Consider the following 18,769-nt stretch of genomic DNA (forward strand, 5'->3'; position numbering starts at 1 on the left):
CAATGTTATACCTGGATTATTCTTTATTATGAAAATGCATGACCAATGTGTTTATATTAGAGAAAGGCTTCACGCGCAAAAAATTCCGCCGAAAATACCCAACTATTTGATAATCAGCGAGTATAACTCTCTAGACTATTTAATTGAACAATTGCTAAACCACCTTTAGCATCTCTTAATTTTGTTGGTGATGTCACATGCTGATCCTCAGCATCATTTTCGTCATCAGATCTTGAAGGTTCTTATGCCTTCATATTATCCAATATCTTACTATCTGTAGGTTCACCAACAATAATTACACTAGTGTCCATATCAATGAAATCTTCAAAAGTTACTTCTGTGCATGCCAATATTCTTTGTAGATCATCCCACTCTTCAGAAGTACCATCCGATAAAATTTCGTCTTGTTCTTGTGTTGCAAGATTTTCCACGTCAGTTTTCACGAAGTCAGCTTTCCGAAAGCAATTCGCAATTGTATCACTAGTGACATCAGTCCAAGCTTTGTTCAAGTCGAAAATAGCATCCAATAAATTCAAACCAGTCAACCCCATTTTCTCATCCGAAGCCTTGAGCAATCTTTTTATAATTCTCCGCCGGTAATTCACTTTAAGGTTCTTAATGATTCCTTGATACATTGGTTGCAATTTGGCAGTTAAATTTGTTGGTAAGTCAACCACCTTTATGGCTTTTAAAGTTTGAATCAAGACTTTCGGATGAGCCGGACAATTATCCACAAGTAGAAGTACTTTCCGATTTTCTCTTTGAAACTTGTGATCAATTTTATGAAGCCAGTCTTCATATACTGAACTAGTCACCCAAGCTTTTTTATTGCTCTCGTGAAACACTAGTAAAGACTTGACTCGCTTGAAACATCGTGGATTCATAGATTTGCCTATTACCAGAAACTCTAGTTTTTCTGTCGCCGTTAAATGTCAAAGTTTTATCTGGTAAAAATTTTGAAAAAAGACCTGTTTCATCTGCATTGAAGATATCTTCTATTGCATAAGCTTCTAACAAGCTAGGCAAATTGTCGGTCAGAAACTTTTCGCAGTCTTCTTCCGAAACAGAAGCACTTTCGCCATTTAATGCCCTATGGATTATTCCATTCCTATTCTTAAACTTTTCTTACAACCCAGAGTTGGCTTTGAAGTCTTAGTATCCTAAGTGAGCTGCAAAGAATTCAGCTTTTTCTAGCACTATAGGACCAGATAAAGGAATATTCTGGTTCCGAGCAGATTTCATCCATTTCACCATCAATATTTCCAACAATGGAAAATAAGATGTCTTGACGAGTTTCCGATCCGGTTGGAAACAAGAATTTTTATTAGCAGCCAAAATCTTCGCCTTGTTCTTGATGATGGAAGTCAGAGAGTTGGCGGGAATACTTGAAATCTGCAGCAATGTTCTTCTTCCTTTTAACTCCTTTCTCGACACACCGAATGAGTTTTACTTACTCACTCATTGATAATGTTGTATACTTGATCTTCTCCATACTCTTGAAATTGTTAAGGTCTAAGTCCTATCAACATTGAACTACACAAGCACACAATCTTCATTTATATTGGCAGCCCCACCCTTGTCACATACGCCAACTCCCATCACTCGCAACGGACAAATCACAAGCAACCGCATAAGTTATAAATATGAGTTCGTCGCAGTTGCTACTTAGTCATTGCTGTACTTCAAATTGTAAAGGTTATCATCACCGCGGGGCATATAATTTTCTTCGAATTATCGAGAAATTCGAATTATTAAACTTCGAATTATCGAGAACTATTAACATGGGAAACCTCAGGTTTCAGCCGGAGCCAAAAAAAAGTTCGAATCATCGAAAATTCAAATTATAGAGTTTCGAATTATCGAGGTTTCACTGTATGTATAGAAGACCAACAGTTTGATGCTATGCTCGTCTATTTACCACAGCTATTTCCTCAACATAATCCTATTCTTCATACTCCATTGAACGTTCATATTAATATAGAAAATAACCGATTTTACTTATCTGACGATTCCAGCCGCTTCAATCCAGGACCACATAACTATCATCATCAAAAAAAAACTCCCCCAGGCAAATATCCAGAAACCAATCACATATAATTAGCAGTTCCACCAGAAATTGGCTGGGTGTTTAGGTCATATTTACTATACCTATCGGGTAAAACTTAAGATCATTAATATTCTGGAACATCCAACGCGATTAGCATGCTGTATTAGACATGTCGAGAGTGATATCCTACGCTGTAAGAATTTAGATGTCCGTTCGATATTCCAAAGATATCGCAAACGAACCTCAAAAGATCTTATTGGTGTCTTTTCTGTATGTAGAGAAGAATTTTATTTAAATGTAGATATATCCTAATCTACACATCATGTATTTTCATTCCCATAAATAAATAAACTCATTGCTCATCAATATCGCATTATTTTTTTGGAACGGACTTGCGCTTAGCACTCTATTTAAAATATATTCGAACCAGAAAATGGTCTACATTATGTGGAACTCTATTATATATAAAATACATCTTGTATAAATGTATGCACATTGATTCAGGACTTGGGACAAAATAATAAAGGCAAGTGCCCTTGGTTAGGACGCTTTTTGTTTTTTGTTTAAAAGAATAATAAAAACATGAATATAAATAATTTTTTATGTTTATACATAAACGTCGGTACTTAACTATCACTAAGAAACGGATTAAATGAAATATGAAAACAAAAAGTTTATTTTTAAATGATTTTTATTCACACTTTTCGAACGTCCAAAGTTTCTTCTTTGAATCATAAGAAATAACCTCCAGAAGAAAAAAATTCAGATATTGTAAAAGCGACACAAGGTGCAATAAAATTTTAATGAACTTCATTGCTATATTATATAATGCGAAATTCTGTAAATTATGAGAACACATCTGTTTTAATATCGAAGCACATTAGGAATTGTTAAAACATAAATTTGTTGAAATAAATTATTTTTCAACATAGATGCGTCCCAGATCGAGTCTCATAAATAAATATAATTAATACTTGATATAATACAGTTGAACTTAATGAAAAAGATTTGCAAACATATTATTATTTTGAAACTCAAAATTTAACTATTGCATTTTTTGTTAAAACATTATCTTTTATAATTGAAAACTTTCTTTTTGAAAATGCGTAGTGTCGGATGAAAAACTCAACTTTTTTGTGATAAATCCAAGTATTTTATTAAGAATTTGTCTTTTTGCATGAAAGAATAATATTATGTTTAAAAAAATCATCATTTTTATGATAAAACATTTGAGACGAAACTGAGGGAGGGAAATTGAGGAGAGGTGGCGAGAAAGTGTTTGATGGAGGTAGAAGAAAGGAGAGGGAGGGCGATGGAATTAACGAGATCGAAAGAAGAAAGAAGGGAGTTCTTTAATAATAGAGAAATAGTATACGGGACTGGAGTAAACTATAAAGGATTGGAAAAAAGGAAGAGGAAAAGACAATTAATAGAAACATGGAGGATAATTAAGGAATCAAAATACAATAAATGGTATAAGATGATAAAAAAAGGAAGGAGTGTTAAAGTGGTTAGAAAAGGAATGGGGAGAGAGAAGGTGGACCAGAATAGCAAGATTCAGATTGAGAAACGAGGTAAGGGAGGGGATGTAATATGAAAAAAAGAGAACAGAAAGTGTAGAATAAGTGAATGGGAGGAGGAAACATGGGAGCATGTATGTGGAGGATGTAGGAGAGGAATGGACGATAAAGGAAGATGGCAAGAGAATGTGTTTAAGATTCTAGGGGAGGATGGATTAGGAGAAGAGTGGATGAAGAAGTTGGGGGGTGCTAGAGAAGCGAAGGAGAGAGAATGAAAGAATGCGTATGAAAAAAAGCCAAATGGATATATAGAAAAGTGAAAGAAAAAAACTCAATTGCCAATAAGTCCTAAATTGCGCAATCGCAGGAAATAGAGATAAGGAACTAGATATAAGATTTATGTGAATAGTTGTAAATAATTGTATATATAGAAAGGATGACATTGAATTAAATATAAATATAAGCGGAAAGTTTGTAAGGAATGAAAGTCATTTAACCCCTTAGGGACATTATGAATAAAGAAGAAAAAGATATTGGAATTTCCTATTAATCATTTTTGATGTAATGTGTACTTTTGGTCTTAATCCTATAAAATAAATCTAAAAATAATTAAAAAGAACCTTGAGAAGAAACAAGTTAAGTCTACAGAAGAAAACAAGAAGTGCAATAAAAAGTTAATGAATATAATATTTCATGGTAGGACGGGCACTTGTTTGAAGTATGAAAACAGGACAGACAATATAGATGCATATTAGGAATTGTAATAATATACATTTATTGAAAATATTGATTTTTCGCGTAGCTGAAAATAAAAATTATTACAAAATCAGGGAGAACTATTTTAAGAATCATTAAAAATTTAATTTGTACATTATTTTCGAATATCTGAATCAGTTGTCCAGGACCGAGGTAAATAAATAAATATAATATAAATTTGATATAAGAGTTTCAACAGCGAGTTTTTGGGTTGAGTTTAACTAGTCGCAAGCATGTTTTCATTCAATGAAAATTAATTTTTTTAACTAAACATGCAACCATTGCATTTTTAGTTAAAAACCAATCATTTTAGTTTACAACTTTCTTTATTCATAACTTCAACTATTTTAGCAGAAATTTCAAATATTTGGTTAACAATTTAAAAATTTTAGTGAAAAATTAAACTGATGATTTAAAAAATTAAGTACTATGTAGAAAATTGAGTTGTTTGTTGTAGTTTTCAGGCACCCATTCATGATGTCGCAATTCAGACTGCTTGCGCCGAGATTTAAAAAATACCAGAAATTGTTATGTGAGTTAATATCTAGGAAGTAAAAAATGTTTATAGAGTGACCTAAGCATTATTCCTTATTTGAATCTGTTTGTTCTAAAGAATAAATAAAGCGTTTTCCCGATGGTGGCAAAACAGTATACAAAGCAGTCATTTTCGTGTCAGTTATCTCGCAGACGTCTTCAGAACTTGGATTTCTGCTTTCCATTATTTTATCCACTAAGAAGATATGAAGATTTTTACTGGAATACAAATTCTGGTGTATGCGATCTTTCTCTATTTTAAACGTAAGTTTAAATTAATATCTATAATAAATAAGGTATTTAAATTTTCAAAACTGTACATTATTTTATCTAACAGTAAAAGATTCTAAAGTAAATTTCTAGGCCCTGCTCTATAATTTTCCTTTTCTATTTCGTGGTTGTGTAAATTAACTAGTTTATTTTAAAAACTTGTGTATAAACATTTAGTTTATAGCATAAATGGCGATAATAATCTTGTAGGGCCTTCAAAAGTGTTGGTTTTCTTTCGCGTTTTGAATTTTTAAAAGCTACAACTCTGTTAATTTTCCTTTGATCAAAAAAGTCAAATTTTTCAAAATGTTCTTAATTTTATAATTATTATACAAGAGTAATTGGATAACTAAGTCATCCTTTCTTTTCAAACCCTCGAATTTGCATTTATGAATTATACCTATTCTCGGATTTCAGTGCACAAATTTTTTCATCAAAAAGACTTTCCTTCAATCTTAAAATAATTTTTTTCTATTGAACACAACTTTTTTTGACTGCCTATCTGGCTTCTGAAGTGTCAAAGTGAAAACTGTGCAAACAACTAATTATTAAACAAATAACGTCATTTATTAGTGAACATATTGGTCCCTAATTTGATTGTTGAGTTCAGGATAAATTAATACATGCATCATTTTAAAAGTTAGTTTAGGTGTACCAAAAAGCACGAAATTACCGATTTTAAAATTGATTAATAAAGTCGATCACAGAGTTAAGTAAGAAAAACAAGCTCATAAAATCATTTTATCAAAATAATATTATTAAATCATTCATTACAACCTTAACTACCAGAAAAATGCTTTTCCTCACGTAAGAGTCAAGCAGCCTGGATTGTGCTATTTACACACAATATTTGTTCTACCGGCAACGATATCAAACGTACGAAGAACACAGTTTAAACAAGGTTTATTGTGAAAGCAAGGAAGAGAAATAAGAATTTAATTGGAATAATCAAGTTTAACTGCCTTATACATAAATTATTTCACTCGATAATAAATCACTAAATAACTTTTTTCTTTTGTATTGAATTTAAATTGGACAATTTCAAATTCGAATTTTAAAAATTAAATCATGCTAGAATTCAAGGAAATTAAGATTTTATAACTCATAATTAACATAATTTAAAACGAAATAATTCAAGAATTAATATTTTTCTTCTATTAACTTTTTCATATTGTGTGTTATTTGGCTTAAAATGTTAATTTTCGTCTATTATTTGGAATTTTCTAAATGCTACAACTCTGGTAATTTTTGATTTGATCAAACAAGTTATTAGGATAAATTGTTTGACTTTTTAAATAATATAAATAACTGTACAAAGAATGTTCGAATTTTAAGAAAAGTGGTCTCACAAATATTCAAAACCTGCACACTTTAAAAAATATTGTTAAAATGGCTGGCTAACGAATTCGACATTTAGTTTAGAAAACTAAATAAGTGAACGAAAGGCCAATCTTATCGATTCAATTTTTCGAAAGTCATCGTGTTCACAGACAGACATACATATATACATACAGATACATACATACATATAGATAGACATGCAGACAGACGTACAGACAGACAGAAGGGCAGACAGACACATTCATAAAAACCTGTTTTTCGGATTCAGGCGGTCTCAAAACGTGGAAATTTGACAATAACCAGTAGGGGGAGGGGGGGAGGTCAAATTATACACAAATCTAATACCTTCTCTGATTTGAATGTAATAAATGAAGTTTATTAGGTTCGAAAATTCTAAAATTTCTGTAAATTAATTTTTTTCTTAATTTTTTTTCATAGCGCACCTGGGACGCGAGGGTATGCTTTAAACTACTGGATCGCCTAAAAAATATTGCATATTTTTTAAATAATCCAACTTTTGTCTAATTAAGAAACTTAATGAAAATAGTTTCAATATACGTATATTTTATAGAGAGTAGAAATTGATATTGATGTTTCTTAACCTGTACAAACAAAATTTTTTTTTCTTTTTTTTAACGTTTTCAAAATTTTTTAAAATATATTTTATATCTAGTGAATAAATTCAATAAAATTTCCTAATCTATCAGAAAAATATGCTTTCCTATTTTTCTGAACACTTTTAAAATTTTCACACTATACAGACAGGCAGACAGACATACAAACAGACAGAAGTCGATACCAAAACGTCAAGATCCGTTTAAAACCGAAGATCGAAAATTTGGACGACTAAATTACACTCTCATGAATGAGAATGTAAAAATATAAAAAGGAATTTATAAATCTTTTTTGGTTGTGGAACTTTTTTTTATTCATTTTTTACGTACCTTGCATCCTTTTTCCACAAATTTAATTTTTTAATTTTTAATGTTATTTTTCACGATTAAAACAAAAACTGCGCATCCTATAACAGAATTATTTGTAATAAATTGGCACTATTTTTTTGGTGGACAAATTTGTCCCTTTATTTTTTTCTTAAGGGCATGTGATAATTCCCTGTGTGGTCAATATTTATTCTTCTCGGAAAAAACCCGGCGAATCTAATTAAAACAGGTAAACTCGATAATTTTCTAAGTAGCACATTCCCTTCGCTTATGCGGTTTGTTCAAAATGGAATTTTATAATTTTTTATTATTTTTTGTGTCGTCAAAATTTGAATTCTTGTTTTTTTCAAGAAAATCCAAAAAGTTGCTACTATAATCTCTTATTTTTATTTTAGAAAATTTAAAAAATGATATAATCCTGAAAAATTAAATTACTAAAATAATTAATTTACTAAGAAAATTTACTTAAATCTTCTAGAATTTTCCAAAATCTTGTTTTAAATGGCATTGAAAGACTACTTTTAGCGACAAAATTTTCCTTAATGAAAGCAAAGACTTCATTTTGCCGGCCAGTGATTGTTCAAAGTTTCTCAAAGTTTAAGTTGCTATTGTAGAAAAAGTTTGTAAATGTGAATTTAAAAAAAAATGTATGAAATTTAGATTAGATTAAAATCTAAATAAATAATCCTATTTAACATCCGATGATGAAATTGTTTCAAAATCCTAAAAAAAAAACAAGAATTCAACGACTAAATTTTTTACTACAAGAAATAAACAAAAAATGCACTTATTGCAATCTGGAAAAAATAACACAATAAATTTTAGTCAAAAATAAAAAAGAGGAAAGAAAAATGAGAGTGCAACCAACCACACCCCCTTCCTTCTTTTTTTTCTTTCTTTTGTCTTTTTTTATTTTTATTATTATCAAATTACAATAAAAGAGCATCAAAAATAAAACCAAAACAAAAATAACATTAGCAACGTTTCGATACACATACATTACCCTTATTAAGTCAAGAAAAAGTACATTTTGATACTTTTCTTGCTTTGAAAAAGGGAATGTATGAGTACCGAAACGTTGGTAATCTTATTTTTTTATTTTCAATGTCCTGTTACTGCAATTTGATAATAATGAAAATAAAAAAAATAAAGAAGGAAAAAAGAAGGAAGGGAATGTGCTTGGTTGCCCTCTCATTTTTCTATCCTCTTTTTTTATTTTTTTCTGAATTTTTTTTCATATTTTTAATTTTTAAGAAAAAAATAGGAGCTTTTTTCGTTGTGGTCTCAATTGGGTCGTTGGATTTTTTTCAGAAGCTTGCATAAATGTGAATTTTTTCTTCCTGTATTAGGTGCAGGTGGACAACCTCAACAGAATGTTTTTCCTCCTGGAGTATTCGTCATTTTGAAAATGCATGATCTATGTACTTATGTCAGACAAGATCCATTGGAGCAAAAAAGACCATGGACGATACCCTCCTATTTGTTACTTGAGAATTATAACCCTCTATCTTATTGGGTTGATGTATATATAAAACGCGAACAATTTGAAGGTATGCTCCTCCCAACACCAACGCTGGCTCCTGACCATAATCCTGATAATCATACACCATTCGACGTTCACATGAATAAAGGAAATAATCAATTTTATATAGCTGACAATTTTATAGCGTTCAATCCGGCATCAGAACACTATCACTATCCAAACAGAACTTCCCGAGGCAAATATCCAGCGACTAATCACATATACTTAACGGTTCCAGTAGGAACTCACAAGATTTTTAAGTCACCTTTGCGACACATGTCGGGCACAAATGAAGATCATAAATATTCTGGAACATCCCACGCCATTAGCATGTTGCATTAGACATGTCGAGAGCGATATCCTAGAGTGTTAAAATTTTGAAATCCATTAGATATTTCAAAGATATCTCAAGATGTCGAAATATTTAATTAGTTTTACTAATTTTTGTGCTAGAGATATTGCTATAGTATCTTGAATAAATATAATAAAGATGTCCTTCAAATGTACACTGTTACAAATTTTTGAAATTCTACAACAAATTTACCAGAATTTTACAATACAAGCTCAAGGCAAAATTGCGAACATGATATTGGAATGATGAAACTGCTAAACATTCATTGTAAGTGTTGTAATTTGTGATGTCACCGTCCAGCATTCCAATATATTTAACGAAGCGTTTATAAGACGAAAATTTTACACAAGGAAATCACTGAATAAATGGAATTCAAGGAATTCACAGAAGTCACGGAATTCGTAGAATTTACGGAATTAGAAGAACTCACGGAATTTATAGAATTCAGGAAATTCTGGGAATTTATAAAAAAGGAGGAATTCACGAAATTTATAAAAAGTACGGAGTTCGCGAAATTTATAGCATTCATGAAATATACGGAATTAAGGACATTCATTAAATTCACGGAATTAATAAAATTCAAAGAATTTATGGAATTCAGTGAATTCACAGAATTCACAGGAGGCACGGAATTCGAAAAATTCATGGAATTCAAGTAACTCACGAAATTGATTAAGTACACGGAATTTATGGCATTCATGAAATTCATGGAATGAAAAGAATTCAAGGAATTCAAGAAATTCAAGGAACTTACGGTAATTATAAGAATCACGGAATTTTTCCAAATTCATGGAAGTAAAGTAATTCGCAAATTTATTGCATTCCTAAAATTCACGGAATTAAAGAAATTTAAGGAATTTGCGAAATTCATGGAATAGTAGAAATTCACAGAATAGAAGGTTTTCACGGAATGCATGGAATTCACGGAATTAATAAAATTTTATGAATTCGGTGAAATCACGAAATTCGAGGTATTCACTGCAATCACGAAATTCACTGGATTTGCAGCATTTACGGAATTCATCAATTTTGTGGAATTTACGGAATTCACGGAATACGTCTAATATGTAATATCATGAACATCACGGAATTCATGGAATTTTCGCAATTCATGGGATTCATAATTTAATTGAATTTCATTAACTTTCTAAATATCATAAATTCCACGATTTGTTTCAATTGTGCGAATTACTTCAATTCCGTGAATCGCTTAAATTCTGTGAATTCCTTGAATTGCTTAAATTCCGTAAATTCTATGAAATCCGCGAATTCCGTCAAATCGATGAATTCTGTGTATTCCATGAATTCCTTGAATTCCGTCGTTTCCATAAATTCCGTGAATTTCAGAAATCCTAGCAGTCCACGTATTTCGCGAATTTCTTCAATTTCATGAATTTCTTGAGTGCCGTGAATTTCGCCGATTCCGTACATTCTATGGAATCCTTAAATTCCTTGCAGTCCGTGAATACCTTGATTTTTGTAAATTCCGTAAATTTCTAGTATTCCTAAACTCCGTGATTTCCGTTAATTCCCTGATTGTCTTAAATTCCGTGAATTTCGCGACTTCCTTAAATTCCCTGATTTTTCTCAATTTCGTGAATTCCGTGAATTTATTAAAATCATTCAATTTACTAAATTTCGTGAATTCCGTGAATTTATTAAAATCACTCAATTTACTAAATTCCGTCAATTCCGTCAATTTATTGAATTCTTTAAATTCCGGAAATTCCAAGAATTCCGTAAATTCCTTTCTTTTCATGAGTTTTGTTATTCTCGTGAATTTCTTGTAGCCAATTCCTTGAATTTAATGAATTTGGTCAGCCCGTTGAATTCTTTGAATTCCATAAATTCTGGTAATCCCATGAATTCCGTGAATTTCAGAAATTGTAAAATGATTTGATGAAACAAATCAATCCTTTCTTCGACCGTTGATATTTATTGATTTCAAATCGTAGATTTTAAATCAATAAATTTCAGAAATGCCGTAAAGTCCATGAATTTTGCTAATTTCTTGAATTTCATGAATTCCTTGAGTTCCGTGAATTCTTCCGATTTCGTAAATTCTTTGGATTTCGTAAATTCCTTCCATTCCGTGAGTTCCATGATTTTCGTAAATTCCGTGAATTTCTGGTATTCCTAAATTCTGTGAATTCCCTAATTTTCTTAAGTTTCAACAATTTCTTGAATTGCTTGCATTCCCTGATTTTTTTTATTTCAGAAATTTCGTGAAATTATTCAATTTACTGAATTCCGTAAATTTCATAAATTGATGTAATTCGTTGAATTCCGTAAATTCCATGAAATCTGTGAATTCTTTAATTCCATGAATTCTTTAAATCTCGTGAATTTCTTATATTCCATGCATAACGTCAATTCCTTGAATTCCGCGAATCTCTCAAATTCGATGAATTCATTGAATTCTATAAATACTTGCTGCATGCTATATATTCACAAAAGTTCTGGACGCGTCCGAAATTTTTTTGCCTGAAACAAGCGTTCTGAAAAATTATTTACATGCTACTGTACTTTTATTATAAAATTCTATAATGTATTTTTAACCCCAAAAATAAATGAAATCATTGGTGAAAAAGTAAAAAGTTTATTAGTTCATTATTTATTAGGGACCGTACTTGAATAACATAACAATTCGAAGGGTTAAGTGGGGTCGAGGCATATTTTTACGATTTGTAACGGAAACGGGGAGGGGTCCTTCACTTGTATTCGTAATTTTTGCAAATTGGCAAAAACTGTCTCCAAAATATTATCTTTTTAGTTATAAATTTTAATATTTGGTTAAAAAATTGACTGTTTTGTTAAAAATTTGTATTCTGGTGTTAACAATTCAGCTCCTTTTGCGGAAAATTAACCTTTTGTTTGAAATTCATTATTTTTTCTGATGAATCATCTAAACTGTTTTGGATGCAAACTTTTATGAAAATTTGTATTCTTTATTTAAAATTTCCTCTTTTTAGCGAAAATATTGCATCTTTTTGGATAAAGATGCAACTGTTTTCTTGACAATTTAATTTATCTTTAATATTTATAGTTTTGTGTTGAAAAGTCCATTAAAATCTTTTTGGATAAAAATTCAACTCTCTTTTGAAACATTCATCTTTTCGATTTGAAAATTCATCTGTTTTAGTTCAATTTGAATTTTTCTTGGACAAAAATGAAAATGTTTGGTTGAAAAATCAAGATTCTTTTTAAAAAGTGATATTTTTTGGTTGAAAAATTGGACTATTTAGTAGAAAACTAATTGTTTATCATTCTTATTATGAAGTTAGAAAGTGAACTAGAATCTTCTTTGGATGCAAATTTATATATTTTTTTAGTTCATCTTTCACAGCAGAAATAACATCTTTCTTGGTTAAAAATGCAACTTTTTAGTTAATAATTCAACAATTTTGTCAACAATTTATACTTTTTTGTTGAATATTCTGCTGTTTTTAGAAAACTTACTATATCGTACCAACTTTAATTTTTGTTTTAAATTTATATTTTCTGTTGAAAAATGAACTGAAATCTTTTCTGAATAAAAGTTCAGATTTAAAAAAAGGCATAGTTTTTTTTATTTAAAATTCTCCTGTTTCAGTACAAATTTCATCTTTCTTGGATAAGAATGCAACTATTTGGCAAAGAATTAAACAATTTTTTCAAAGTTATCCTTTCTGATTAAAAATTCGTCTTTTTAAAGTATTGTATTTTTTTAACATAAAGCTCAACTATTAAAAAAAAATTATCTTTTTCATTTCAAAACTCTTTTCTTATTAGCAGATTTTTTTTTTTGGTTAAACATGCGCGTGTTTGTTTTAAAATTCTTCTTCTTTACTTGAGTATTTAACTATTTTGTTTGGAAAGATATAGTAGAATCACTTTTTTAAGAAATTACGTTTTTTTAAGATTTATATTTTTAGTTAAAAATTTAACTCTGTAGTGGAAAAGCATTTTTTTGGTTTAAAATTAATTTTTGAACCAAACATGTAATTTTTCCCATTTTTTTATAATTGATCTTTTTTAGTTGAAGTCTTTTTTTAGAAAAGAATTTTTTATTTAAAATTTAATTTTTGTTGGATAAGAGTGCGTGAGTTTCAATAATCTAGGTATAATTTTATTTCTTCTTGAGGAAAAGTCTTTATTTGTTGAAAATTAATTTTTTTTTTGGTTTTTAAAATCTTTTTTTGGTATAAATTCCATATTTTTTATTCAAATATAAACTATGATACCTTTTTGTTGAGAATAGATCTTTTTAGGTTGAAAATTCAACTACTATGTTAAAAATGTAATTATGTTTTTGTCAAATTCAAGTATCTTGTTTGAAAGCCATCTTTTACAATAAAAAAGAGATATTCTTGTTTGAAATAAATTAATAAATTTGAAAATTTAAAATTAGTATCTTCAATATTGTTTTAATTCTATTATAAAAAATTCTATACTAAAAGTATTGAAGGATTAAAATGCCTGTACTTGAATATGCATCATCAAGGCAAATGAAAAATTAGATAAGGATTAATCAGGCAATTTTAAAATAAAGTTCTTGGTCATTTTTTTAGTTAAAAAGACAACTCTTTTGTTCAGAATTAAATTTTAAGCAATTAAAATGAGGTTAAAATCAAATTCAAAATCCTTTTTATCGTACAATAATCAAGTTAACGTGATTTGATAATAATTTTTAAAAATTGCAAAAAATTTAAAAGTGAAGTATGGGGATTTGGTAGGTTCCCTTCTCATTTTTATTTCCTCTCTCTTGTGTTTATTCAAAGGGAAAACGAATTTTTTGTGTTTTTTTTTAGAGAGAAAGCAAGAAAAAAGTTTTTTTGTATTGCAATGGTAACATTTTATAGAAGTTATCCAAATTTGGTCGTTAGATTCTTGGTTTTATTTTACAGAATTCTTCACAATATATTATTCATAATTTGTCAATTGTTTTGAAAATTCTTCTCTATTTTTTTACTCAAAATTTATCTGTGTGTTTGAAAATTCATAGTTTGTGTCGGCTACTTTACCATTTTTGTATAGAAGTAAAGTATTAAGTTCAAAATTAGTGGTTTTTTTGGCTCAAAATTGATTTTTCAGTTTAAAATTAGTTTCTTTTTTTCAAATAAAAGTTAAACCGTTATCGTTAGGTGTAAAAATATTTTGTGGAAAATGCTTGGCCTCATTAAAAGTCGGATGCCAGTCAAGGACTAGTTAGAGATATTTTTCAGGCCACAGTCAGGGCCTGATCAGGAAATATTCGAGCTATTTTAAGAAAATCATAATCCTCTGTGTAGGCTATTTTTATTTTAAAATGACTAGAAGGGCTCTAGCTGGATTCTGGTTAGGTTATTCTTGTTTGACACTAGTCGGGAGCTCTGATTAGGCTATTCTTGTCGGGCACTAACCGGGAGCTAGTCGGAAAACATTTTTAAGCAATGTTCCTAGTTAGGGACTGATCAAAGGCTATGTTACTTCTTTTTGCTAAACATTTTAAATCGGGGCCTGGCAGGGGACTAGTTAAACTACTTTTAAAAAACTTATTCCTCTTAGTGGGCTATATTTATGTTAAAATTCCTAGGCAGGTGCTTGCCGGGCTCTGATCGGGCTATTCCTCTTTTAAAGTTTCTGACAGAGTGTTTTATATAATGAGTTACTCTGAACAAAAGCGCAATTATTTACTTGTTTTTAATTAATTAAATCACATTTAATAAACATTTTAACATAAACCTTCATTCTAATTTTTTGGGTTTTATAAGAGAAAATGTGTAAAATAAAATGCGACTTACATTTTTGAAAAGAAAAGATGAACGCAAATAAGTATTCAAATCTTGTAAATTATGTAGAAGAGCTTTTATATTATTCATTTAAGGATTCCTTAATACAGTATTTTTTAGACTTAAAATTTTCCGCTCTATTTACTACAAATTTTTGCCGCTGAGAGCGGTAATGTCGATTTTTTCTAACCTTAATCTCAATCTGACTCAGCCGAAGAAAATAATATTTAAATGGCCAGGGAGCAATTAAATATTTGTAAAGGTAAGTTCAAATAAACAAAATTTCATTCTTATGGTTATTTTAATAAAATTGAGTTAATTCTCTTTTGCTATTTGGTTATTACCTAATATCTTCAGCGCGGCGCTAGTTGTCAATGTATATAAATGCTATTCGACAACATGAATTGAAACGTCACGCAATAAACTTGATAACGTGGAATATTAGATTTGAATTTAAATAAAAAGTGATATATAATCCTTTTTATATCTGAATACGCAGTGAATGATATTTATATCAATAAAATATATAAATAGTTTTGTGAAAAAGTTTTAATAGTATACAAGTTCAAATTTATTATTCGAGGGTTTATCGAGTACTTAATGTAATGAGAAAAACGTAATTGAAATTGAAATACATTTTGATTCCTAAACATATAACATGGAAATATATGAAGAACATTAAGAATAGTTTATTCAATCATTCAAATTGTTGAGAAAAAATTTTTTTTTTTCAAAGAAACAGATATAAATGATAATTTTATGAATCATTCGATTGACTTTTTATTTAAATAAATTATTAAAATTAAAAGATTTTAAATGAGAATGAAATAGAATTTTTAATCCTACTCAACTTCCAATAATCAAATTAATGTGCAGAATTCCTAAGAATAAAACAAAGAATCCAAAAAATAAATCTGAACAGTCACGATTATATTTTCCTATTAAAATTTGAAAAAAAAATAATAAGAAAAAAATGTGAAAATTAAATACTTTTAATATTATTATTCATAATAATACATTTTTCATGTAAATCTAATGAAGAATTATATAAAAAATATATAATTGCATATATAATTACATTTTTTTCGAAAATTCATATTTTCTGGTACAAAAATTGTCTTTCCGTTCAGCAATTCATGTAAAGAGTTGGAAAATCAATCATTTTGGTAGAAAGCTCAAAAATTTGTTAAAAAATAAACTTTTTTGTTAAAATTTTTGTTCAGATCGCAAATTCAACTTTTATGTTCAAAATAATTTCTTTTCTGGTAGAACGTACAAATATTTGGTAGAGAATCAAATTTTTTTGGAAAAAATTTAATTTTTCATCTGAAAATGTATCTCTACCATTTTTTTATTTTGGACTTTTACCATGTATAGGCTGAAAATCTAACTATTGTAGAAAATTCATGAATTTTGTCGGAAATTCGTTTATTTTAGGCAGAAAATAATTCTTGTTGAAAATAGATTTTTTTAACTGCAAATGTAACTATTCTATTCTTGGCCAAACACATATCTTTAGTTAAAAATTCAACTATCTTGTTGAAATTTTGTCTTTTAGAACGTAAAACGAACGTTCACACTCTGTAAGTTTTATAAGTGCCGCAATATTGATAATATAAGTAAGATAAATAATTTTCCCTTTAATATGTTAAAATATAAAAACGAATTGTAATTGGAGCCCAATATATCCATTTTGTTAGTTATAAAGAAAGATATTGCATCTATTTTTGTCTTTTTCTTACTTTTAAAATTCAAATTAGAAAAAATAAAATATTTTTTTAATTTTTCAACTTTTTGGCGGAAAATAACCTTTCTTGTAAAAAATAATTTTTGTTGTGTTAAAAATTCGACTTTTTTGTAAAAAATTCATATTTTTTTGTTGAAAATTCCTCTTTTTTTGAAAAACTTTAATTTTCTTATTTAGTTGGGATCATTTAGATCTTATTTAGGATTTCACAACATTCTGAAATATTATATGGAATTTCCAAGATTTCAACCTTTTGCTAGAGATTTTAAGAAATTTTCTCCAATTTTACAGACTTATAAGGGATTTTGAAGATTTCAAGTATTTTTTCAATTTTTAAAGGTGCTTTGGAAATCTCTGAAAATAATATTTAAATAAAATTGAATAGAAATATTAGAAATTTGTGCATATCACCTAAATTAATATATAATTCCTCTGCTTATAGAAACCACTTTAAACTTGACTTTAACTTTAATCAATTTTAAATTTTTGTTTATTTATAAAAATATTAACAATTGAATATTACTAAATTTTTAATTTAATTTTTCGCGAAAATTGTCTAAAATCAAAAAACTGTTGGTACTATAAAATATCATCTAAGCGTATGATAAAAGTTGAATTTTCTTATTTAAATTTTTTATAGTAAATATAGAACTCTTTTTCCTATAGACTATTATCGAGAATTACAAGATTATTTTTTATTTATGTAATTAAAGGAATTCACCGAATTCATGGAATTCATTACATTGACGGAATAAACAGATTTCACAGAACTCATGGAAATGAAAGAATTCGTGTAGTGTATGGAATTCACGGAATTCATAGAATTCACTGAATGCAAGGTATTTATCGAATTCACGGATACCACGGAATTCTCGAAATTCTCGGAATTGACAGAATTCTTGAAATTGATGGTTCGCAAAATTCACGGAATTGATGGAATGCACAAAATTCAAGAAATTCATAAAATTAAAGCAAATAACAAAATGCATTGAATTAATTAAATTTATTGATAAGACGGAATTTAAGGAATTCAGGGAATTCGTGGAAATGTATGGAATTCATAGAAGACATGAAATTAAATATATTCACAGAATTCATTGTGTTCATGAGATTAATCAAATTTAAGCAATTCACGAAATTCATGAAATTCACGAAATAAAAAAAAATTACAAAATTAAAGGCATTCATGTTTATAAATTTCATGAATTTCGTGAATTGCCTTGGTGAATTACTTGAATGAATCTGGCGAATATCAATAGTTCCGTTAAATTCATGAATTCCATTAAATCTATGAAATCCATAAATTCCGTGAATTCTGTGTTCCTATATATTCCAAAAATTTCACGAATTCCATGAATTCAATAAAGTCCATCAATTTCGTGAATTTCCGGTATTTTATGAATTTCGCACATCCTATGAATTCTTTAGATTGCGCGAATTCAATGAACTCATTAATCTCCGTAAATTCCGCGAGTTACGTGAATTCCATTATTTGTTTGTATTCCCTGGGTGCCATGAATTCCTTAATGGCATAAATTCTGTTATTTTTATGAAATTCTTTCAATTCCTTAAATTATTTGAATTCCGCGAATTTCGTAAATTCTTTTAATTGCACGAATTCCTGAAATTACTTGAATTACATAGATACGCTCATTATATACTACAAGTAACGAACATTTCGGCTCAGTCAGAAAGTTTTTTTTTTTTGCTATAAACAAGTATTCTGAGACATGATTAACATTTTTTTTAATTTTGCGCTTCAAAACGTGTCAAGATATCCAGCCACAAGTACGATACAGAGGTGTTACTGGCTACAGGACTGGTATTGTAAAATTCCAATGTATGTGAGGTACCATCCTAAGGCTAGAATTCAAATAAATTACCTAATGCTAGACAATTTTTAATATGTTTAAAAACTGAAGTTCTGCTTTACATTGTAAAATCTTAAGCTAGAAACTGCAAAACTTACTTTATTTTTATTAATTGCAC

General features: G+C 28.8%; 1 protein-coding gene across 1 annotated transcript; it reads right to left on the minus strand.

Annotated features, from left to right (window-relative positions):
• Nucleotides 1–242: 242 nt before the first annotated feature.
• On the minus strand, nucleotides 243–884 carry LOC117170056 (tigger transposable element-derived protein 4-like). Its single transcript, XM_033356575.1, has one exon. It carries the CDS (start codon nucleotides 882–884, stop codon nucleotides 243–245), a length of 642 nt encoding a protein of 213 aa, XP_033212466.1.
• Nucleotides 885–18,769: the final 17,885 nt, after the last annotated feature.

Source organism: Belonocnema kinseyi, chromosome 3 (assembly GCF_010883055.1).
Source record: "Belonocnema kinseyi isolate 2016_QV_RU_SX_M_011 chromosome 3, B_treatae_v1, whole genome shotgun sequence".
NCBI classification, from domain to species: domain Eukaryota; kingdom Metazoa; phylum Arthropoda; class Insecta; order Hymenoptera; family Cynipidae; genus Belonocnema; species Belonocnema kinseyi.